The 9,666-nt window shown below is 43.4% G+C and overlaps 1 protein-coding gene across 1 annotated transcript; it reads right to left on the bottom strand.

Annotated features, from left to right (window-relative positions):
* Positions 1–3,798: 3,798 nt before the first annotated feature.
* Positions 3,799–4,128, bottom strand: LOC138070699 (histone H2A-Bbd type 2/3-like). Its single transcript, XM_068961926.1, is given in 1 exon segment — positions 3,799–4,128. A coding segment is annotated over 1 exon segment (330 nt).
* Between the last annotated feature and the right edge of the window lie 5,538 nt (positions 4,129–9,666).

Raw genomic sequence — 9,666 nt, 5'->3', positions numbered from 1 at the left:
AGAGTTTAAAGTTGTGGTCCACTGGAGAAGGGAATGGCCAACCACTTCAGTATTCTTGCCTTGAGAACCCCATGAACAGTATGAAAAAGCAAAATGATAGGATACTGAAAGAGGAACTCCCCAGCTCAGTAGGTGCCCAATATGCTACTGGAGATCAGTGGAGAAATAACTCCAGAAAGAATGAAGCGATGGAGCCAAAGCAAAAACAACATCCAGTTGTGGATGTGACTGGTGACAGAAGCAAGGTCCGATGCTGTAAAGAGCAATATTGCATAGGAACCTGGAATGTTAGGTCCATGAATCAAGGCAAATTGGAAGTGGTAAAACAGGAGATGGCAAGAGTGAACGTCAACATTCTAGGAATCAGCGAACTAAAATGGAGTGGAATGGGTGAATTTAACTCAGATGACCATTATATCTACTACTGTGGGCAGGAATCCCTTAGAAGAAATGGAGTAGCCATCATGGTCAACAAAAGAGTCTGAAATGCAGTACTTGGATGCAATCTCAAAAACGAAAGAATGATCTCTGTTCATTTCCAAGGCAAACCATTCAGTATCACAGTAATCCAAGTATATGCCCCAACCAGTAATGCTGAAGAAGCTGAAGTTGAACGGTTCTATGAAGACCTGCAAGACCTTTTACAACTAACACCCAAAAAAGATGTCTTTTTCATTCTAGGGGACTGGAATGAAAAAGTAGGAAGTCAAGAAACACCTGGAGTAACAGGCAAATTTGGCCTTGGAGTACAGAATGAAGCAGGGCAAAGGCTAATAGAGTTTTGCCAAGAGAAGGCACTGGTCATAGCAAACACCTTCTTCCAACAACACAAGAGAAAACTCTACACATGGACATCACCAGATGGTCAACACTGAAATCAGATTGATTATATTCTTTGCAGCCAAAGATGGAGAAGCTCTACACAGTCAGCAAAAACAAGACTGGGAGCTGACTGTGGCTCAGATCATGAACTCCTTATTGCCAAATTCAGACTTAAGTTGAAGAAAGTAGGGAAAACCTACTTTAGGTCAGGTATCACCTAAATCAAATCCCTTATGATTATACAGTGGAAGTGAGAAATAGATTTAAGGGACTAGATCTGATAGATAGAGTGCCTGATGAACTATGGATGGAGGTTCCTAACATTGTACAGGAGACAGGGATCAAGACCATCCCCATGGAAAAGAAATGCAAAAAAGCAAAATGGCTGTTTGGGGAGACCTTACAAATAGCTGTGAAAAGAAGAGAGGTGAAAAGCAAAGGAGAAAAGGAAAGATATAAGCATCTGAATGCAGAGTTCCAAAGAATAGCAAGGAGAGATAAGAAAGCCTGCCTCAGCGATCAATGCAAAAAAATAGAGGAAAACAACAGAATGGGAAAGACTAGAGATCTCTTCAAGAAAATTAGAGATACCAAAGGAACATTTCATGCAAAGATGGGCTTGATAAAGGATAGAAATGGTATGGACCTAACAGAAGCAGAATATATTAAGAAGAGATGTCAAGAATACACAGAAGAGCTGTACAGAAAAGATTTTCATGACCAAGATAATCACGATGGTCTGATCGCTCACCTAGAGCCAGACATCCTGGAATGTGAAGTCAAGTGGGCCTTAGAAAGCATCACCACAAACAAAGCTAGTGGAGGTGATGAAATTCCAGCTGAGATAGTTCAAATCCTAAAAAATGAAAGTGCTGCACTCAATATGCCAGAAAATTTGGAAAACTCAGCAGTGACCACAGGACTGGAAAAGGTCAGTTTTCATTCCAATCCCAAAGAAAGGTAATGCCAAAGAATGCTCAAACTACTGCACAATTGCACTCATCTCACATGCTAGTAAAGTAATGCTCAAAATTCTCCAAGCCAGGCTTCAGCAGTACATGAACCGTGAACTTCCAAATGTTCAAGCTGGTTTTAGAAAAGGCAGAGGAACCAGAGATCAAATTGCCAACATCCACTGGCTCATGAAAAAAGCAAGAGAGTTCCAGAAAAACATCTATTTCTGCTTTATTGACTATGCCAAAGCCTTTGACTGTGTGGATCACAATAAACTGGAAAATTCTGAAAGAGATGGAAATACCAGACCACCTGAGCCCTCTTGAGAAAACTATGTGCAGGTCAGGAAGCAACAGTTAGAAGTGGACATGGAACAACAGACTGGTTCCAAATAGGAAAAGCAGTATGTCAAGGCTGTATATTGTCACTCTCTTATTTAACTTCTATGCAGAGTACATCATGAGAAACTTTGGGCTGGAAGAAGCATAAGCTGGAATCAAGAATGCTGGGAAAAATATCAATAACCTCAGATATGCAGATGACACCACCCTTATGGCAGAAAGTGAAGAGGAACTAAAAAGGCTGTTGATGAAAGTGAAAGAGGAGAGTGAAAAAGTTGGCTTAAAGCTCAACATTCAGAACTACCCTTACTATTTAGTAAATTCTTATTTTAGCACAACTCTACTTTTATATGGGCTTCCCTGGTGGCTCAGTGGTAAAGAATCCCCCTGCCAATGCAAGAGAAACAGGTTCAATCCGTGGGTGGGGAAGGAAATGACAACCTGTTCCAGTATTCTAGCCTGGGAAATTTAATGGACAGAGAAGACTGGCAGGCTACAGTCCATGGGGTTGCAAAGAGACAGCATGTTTTTGCATATTTTAAAAATATCTTTTATGTTGTATATTATATATGTATCTCATATATGTTTCTAATTCTTCTAACCATTATTCTGAAATGGTGGGCAGATATTTTGTTCTCATTATTTAGAATGAAGAAATAAAAGGTCAGTAAAAGGCTAGTACCCTATCAGGGAAGCAGCAATAGGTATAAAGTTTCTTACTAATCAAATCCAATCTACCTAAGGCATAAAGAAAGAGCATTAATTTTAAAACGTGGGTCTCACACATGTTTACTACTCCAGCTTTCTAGGCTAAAGGTCCATTTCCACGGTGATATGCAAATTAAGTCTCCAGAGGCGGAGCCTGGCCCCGCAAACGTCACATATGCAAATTGAGGGCAGTGTCATGGCCCACCGTTTCTAGATGACTTTTTTTATGTAGGTTGCCAAGCAGGGCATCTCCTGGCATCTCTAAAGGAATGTGACCAAAAAGTTAACTCAACCCCACATGACCCTGATTCTGACTTTCCATACGTGCTGATTATGTCCCACCCACCCCAGTCCCCAACCCACCACAGTCTTACTGTCTAGGCCCCTGCCCCCATGGGAATTCAAGTCAAGCACACTGTCCACCCACCCCTGCATCCTGTGCCATGGCTCTGTCCGTCACCTTGCCATCTTTGCCCTATTACAACACCGCCCGCACGGTCCTGAGCGTCACCACCAGGATCCGGTCCCTCTGCAGACTTGGCCTGGCTCCCATTTGCTCAGAGCCAATGGGGGAGCCTTCCGTTCCCTCACCTCCCCCGAGACCCCACTCCACCCCCACCTCTGCTGCAGCCAGCCTCTCCCACCCAAGGCCACACCATGCACTATCACCATGAGCGACTTTTGCTCTCTGCCTGCCATCCCCGACTCCACCCACACCCGCAACACTCCCCCTCTGCTCCAACCAGACCCCCGACCTCCATCCCTCAAACAAAACATGTCCCACCACCACCTTCCAGACCAAGTGACTGAAGCACACAAGGATGTCTTGAAACACTTTATTGATTTGACATTACTGGGCCCAAGGCACCGGCCTATGCAATCGGTCGGTGAGCAGGACTGGCACTGGACAGCCAGAGGAGGCCTGTCCGGGGGCCAGGGTATGGCCACTAGGGACCCAGGTGTAGTTTGGCAGCTAGTGTGGACCCAGGGCCACCAGGGAGATGGTTGTCATCCCAAAAAAGCTGCTGAGCAGAGCATTGTTGTGTATCGCCATGTCCACCAACTTGGGGGTGATGTGCTTCTGACCATTATTCTGGGCCTCATTGCCTGCCAGCTCCAGGACCTTGGACGTCAGGTCCTGAATGATCGCAGCTAGGAAGACTGGTGCAGACGAGCTCAGGCGTTAGGCGTAGCGGCGTTTGCTCAGGAGATGCTCCATGTGGCTCACAGAGAAGGACAGCTCAGCTCGGGCGGTGTGGGAGCGGATACCAGATGACCTCTGATGGCACCTTTTCTCCGGCATGCTGGCTGTTGAGCCCACTTTCTCCAAGGCCTTGCTCTTCTTTGCGGTGGGAAGAGGTGCAGTGGGATAAGGTACAGTGAGATGAGATACGGTGAGATGAACCAGTTGGTTCCAACCTCTCAAGACAACTGCTACTCTCAGATCTCTACTCTGTATCACCACTGACCGGCGCTTCATTGGTCGGGACACATGCTCTCTGACACGTAGACCCTGTGAGATCATTCCTTTCTCGTGCTCCCCACCCTTCCCCCAACCCCCACAGGGCTGGGCCTGCAAAGAAATGACGCTGGCAGAATCCTGCTCACCCTGCCCACTGGACCCTCTCTTTGTCGAAACCCTCCTTTTCCACTGCACGGGACCTTTGTACAGAAAAGGCAGCAGACCACCCAGTGGCACCAAGTATACACTGGTGGTGCTGGGCCACCATCATGACTGTATCTAGTTCCAAAATGTTGGCACCACTGCAGAGAGAAACCCCTGTACCTGGCCAGGCAATCATTCCCCACTGCCCCCTCCTGCAATTTCCCCTACCCTACCCCACCCCATAGTCCTCAGGCAACCACTCATCAGCTTCCTGTCCACAGCCCTTTGCCTATTCTGGAGACTTCCTAGAGATAGAGGTGTACAATAAATATATGGCCTTCTGTCACTGAGCATAGGGTTCATGCACATATGAATGAATCAGTAGCATGAATCAGTACTTCTTTCCTTTTCCTGGTTGAATAGTATTCCACTGCCTGGCTAGACTACACATGTTTTGTATCCACTAGGCTGTGGATGGACATTTGGGTGACTTCTCCTTTGTCCATACTGGGAATAGTGCTGTGATGGACATTCCTGTACAGGCTTCTGTTTTCCACTCTTTGGGATTTATGTTCATGAATAGATTTATGGTTTATTTCCATACTGTTAATTCTATTTCATTGATCTATGGGTCTATCCTTATGCTAGTACCACGCAGTTTTGTTAACTGTAGCTTTGGAGTAAGTTTTGAAATCCAGAAATAGGTGTCCATCATGCCTCAGTACACTTTACTGAAATATATATTGTAAGTCTGTTTCCCTGCCTTCCTGAAAGGGACCTAGAGTTTTTTAGTCAGTTTGATTTTGAATTAGAAGAATACCTTTTGGTGACTATTGGACACTGGCTTTGATCTCACACTAATTCCAAGATGCCCAAGGGTCACTATGGTCCATCAGTCATAGTAGGAGCTTATGGAGGTCAACGGATCAGTGAAATTTCAGCTCAGGCTCATCTCCATTGGGGTCGGTGTGTACCCAAACCAATCCCATGCTTATCTACACAGTTCTGGAATGCAAAATTAAGATAGACATATTCAGCAACTGGCAGACTCCACAACAGACCTGCAGAGTGAGGGTTATTTTGGTAGGGATGGCCAAATGAAAGCAATTAGAATTGCCTCTATCTAGAAATATAGTAAACCAAAAGCTTTGCACATACCTGAGTGGATTTCAGAGATTTGCAGCACCATCAAGGACTACAAATATGCAGGAGTGACAATTTACTCCATACTCCCATTAAAGTAGCCTATTTGGCCTGTGCAGAAAACAGATGGTCTTGGAGAATGACAGTGTATTTTCATTAGCTTGACCAGGTGGTGATTTCAATTTCAGGTGCTGTACCAATGTAGTTTCATTGCTTGAGCAAATTGACATCCCCAGTGCTGCTTGCCCCCTTCATGGATCACAGCCTTGTTGTGGTGAAGGTGCTTGCATAACTCAGTGAAGCTATGAGCCATGCCATGCAGGGCCACTGAAGACAGATGGATCTTAGTGGAGAGTTCTGACAAACTGTGGTCCACTGGAGGAGGAAAATGGCAACACACTCTCGTATTCTTGCCTCTAGAACTCCATGGGCAATAGGAAAAGGTAAAAAGATATGACGCCAGAAAATGAGTTCCCCAGGTTGGAATTTGTCCAATATGTTACTGGTGAAGAGTGGAGGGCAATGACTAATAGTTCCAGAAAGAATGAAGTGGCTGGGCTAAAGCAGAAACGATGCTCACTGGTGGATGTGTCTGGTGGTGAAAGTTATGTCTGAACTGTAAAGGACAATATTGCATAGGAACCAGGAAAGTTAGGCCGTTGAATCAAGGTAAACTGGACATGATCAAGCAGGAGATGGCAAGAGTGAACATCGACATCTTAGGAATCAATGAACAAAGTGAATAATGGGAATGGGCCAATTTAATTCAGATGACCATTATATCTACTACTGTGGGCAGGAATCCCTTAGAAGAAATGGAGTAATCACCATAGTCAACAAAAGAGTCTGAAATGTAGTACTTGGGTGCAATCTCAAAAATGACAAAATGATTTCAGTTTGTTTCCAAGGCAAACCATTCAATATCACAGTAATCCAAGTTTATGCTCCAACCACTGATGCTGAAGAAGCTGAAGTTGACTGGTTCTCTGAAGATCTACAACACCTTCTAGAACTAACACCAAAAAATTATGTCCTTTTCATCATAGGGGATTGGAATGCAAAGGTAGGAAGTCAAGAGCCACCCAGAATAACAGGCAAATTTGACCTTGGAGTACAAGATGAGGCAGGGAAAAGGCTAAGAGAGTTTTGTCAAGAAAACATACTGGTCATAGCAAACACCCTCTTCCAACAACACAAGAGATGACTCTACACATGGACATCATCAGATGGTCAATACCAAAATCAAATTGATTGTATTTTTTGAAGGCAAAGATGCAAAAGCTCTATATAGTCAGCAAAAACAAGACCTGGAGCTGACAGGGCTCAGATCAGGAGTTTCTTATTGCAAAATTCAGGCATAAATTGAAGAATGTAGTGAAAACCAATAGGCCATTCAGGTATAACCTAAATCAAATCCCTTATGATTATACAGCGGAGGTGACAAGTAGAATCAAGGGATTAGATGTGGTAGACAGAGTGCCTGAATAACTATGGATAGATGTTCATAACATTGTACAGTAGGCATTGACCAAAACTATCTTCCCAAAATAGAAATGCAAGAAGGCAAAGTGATTGTCTTTGGAGGTTTTACAAGGCAAAGGAGGTTTACCAACAGCTGAGAAAAGAAGAGAAGCAAAAGGAAAAGGAGAAAGGGAAAGATATGCCCAACTGAATGCAGAGTTCCAGAGAATAGCAAGGAGAGATAAGGAAGACTTATTAAATGAACAATGCAAATAAATAGAGAAAAGCAACAGATTGTGTGGATCACAGCAAACTGTGGAAACTTATTAAAGAAATGGGAATACCAGACCGCCTTACCTGTCTCCTGAGAAACCTGTATGCAGGTCAAGAAGCAACAGTTAGAAAACAAAAAGAAACTGAAGAGCCTCTTGATGAGGGTGAAAGAAGAGAGTGAAAAAGCTAGCTTAAAACTCAACATTCAAAAACTGAGATCATGGCATCTGGTCCCATCACGTCATGGCAAATAGAAGGGGAAAAAGTGGAAACAGTGACAGATTTCCTCTTTGGGGGCTCCAAAATCACTGTGGATGGTGACAGGAGTCATGAAATTTAAAGATGCTTGTTCTTTGGAAGAAAAGCTGTGACAAACCTAGACAGTGTGTTGAAAAGCAGAGAAATTACTCTGCTGACCAAGGTCCATATAGTCAAGGCTATGGTCTTTCCAGTGGTCACATACAATTGTGAGATCTGGACCGTAAATTCAGCAGCACACCAAAGAATTGATGCCTTTGAACTGTGGTGCTGGAGACAACTCCTGAAAGTCCCCTGGACAGCAAGGAGATCAAACCGGTCAATCTTCAGGGAAATCAACCATGAATACTTGTTGGAAGGATTGATGCTGAAACTGAAGCCCCAGTATTTTGGTCATTTGATGGGAACAGCCGACTCATTGGAAAAGTCCTTGATGCTGGAAAAGATTGAGGGCAGAAGGAGAAGAGGGTATCAGAGGATGAGGTGACTGGATGGCATCACCAATGCAAGGGACATGAACTTGGGAAAACTTCAGGAGATGGTGAGGGACAGGGAGGCTTGGGTGCACTGCAGTCCACGGGGTTGCAAAGAGTGAGACAAGACTGGGAAGAGGGAACAACAACAATGGTAATTCTATGTTTCTCTTATTGAGTAATCACCCACCTCACTGATTTCCACAGTGGTCTTCCATTTTTGCAATCCCAACAGTATGTGAGGGTCCCAATTTCTCTGCATCTTCTCCAAAACGTATTATTTTTGTTTGTTTTACTTGTAATAACCATCATAGTGGGTGTGAAGTGGTATCTCATGGAGATTTTTATTTGCATTTCTCTAATGGCTAAAGATGTTGAGCATCTTTTCTTGTACTTCTTGGACATTTGCACATCTGCTTTGGAGGAATGTCTATTCAAGTCCTTTGCCTGTTGTTTAATTAGGTTGCTTGTCTTTTTGCTGTTGACTGTTAAGTGTTCTTTATGCTTTCTGGAAAATAAACCCTTATCAGATACATGATTTGCAAATGTTTCTCCCATCCTGCGGGTTGTCCTTTCAATTTCTTGTATTTTAAAGTCAGACAGAAAGGAGAAATATCTATGGCATCCCTTATATGTGGGAGTGAAAAAGAAATGACACAAATGAACTTACAAAACAGAAAGAGACTCACAGACTTAGAAAATGAACTTATGGTTACCGAGGGGAAGGGATAGTTAGGGACTTTGGGAACGTCATCTACTTACTGCTATATTGAAAATGGATGACAGACAAGGACCTACTGTATAGCACAGGGAACTCTGCTCAATGTTATGTGGCAGCCTGGGTAGGAGGGGAGTTTGGCGGAGAATGGATACATGTATATATATGGCTGAGTCCCTTCTGTATTCTGGGAAACTACCTGAAACTACCACACCATTGTTAATTGGCTATACTTCAATATAAATTAAAAAGTTTTAAGTTTGGGTAAAATTTTTTTTTAAGATTTTTCTATTTTTCATATCCTCTCCTGATTTTCCCTCCTTTTTTTTCAGTTTTTCTGTATCTACATTGTCAGAACCTATAAAGGCATTACATACTACACACTATCTACTTTATAACCATAATTTAGCCTTGATTCTTAATCATATTTTTTTCCTTCTTTCTTTTCAATTGGAGGATAATTGCTTTACAATGTTGTGTTGATGTCTGCCATACATCAACATGAATCAGTCATAGGTACACATATATCCTCTCCCTCTTGATCCTTCCTCCCTCCTCCCACTCCACCCCACCCCATCCCTCTAGGTTGTCACAGAGCACCAGATCTGAGCTCCCTGTGTCATACAGTAAATTTCCACTGGCTATCTGTTTCACATGTGGTAATGTATATGTTTCCATGCTACTCTCTCAATTCGTCCCGCCCTCTCTTTCCCCCGCCATGTCCTCAAGTCTGTTCTCTATGTCTGTGTCTCCATTTGTTGTTATTCAGTCGCTCAGTCGTGTCTGACTCTTTGTAACACCATGGAATGCAGCATGCCAGGCTTCCCTATCCTTCACCATCTCCCGAACTTTTTTCAAACTCATGTCCATAGAGTTGGTGATGCCATTCAACCATCTCATCCTCTATCG

Source organism: Capricornis sumatraensis, chromosome X (genome assembly GCF_032405125.1).
Source record: "Capricornis sumatraensis isolate serow.1 chromosome X, serow.2, whole genome shotgun sequence".
In the NCBI taxonomy this organism is placed as follows: Eukaryota; Metazoa; Chordata; class Mammalia; order Artiodactyla; family Bovidae; genus Capricornis; species Capricornis sumatraensis.
This window is presented reverse-complemented; position numbering and strand designations above follow the sequence as displayed.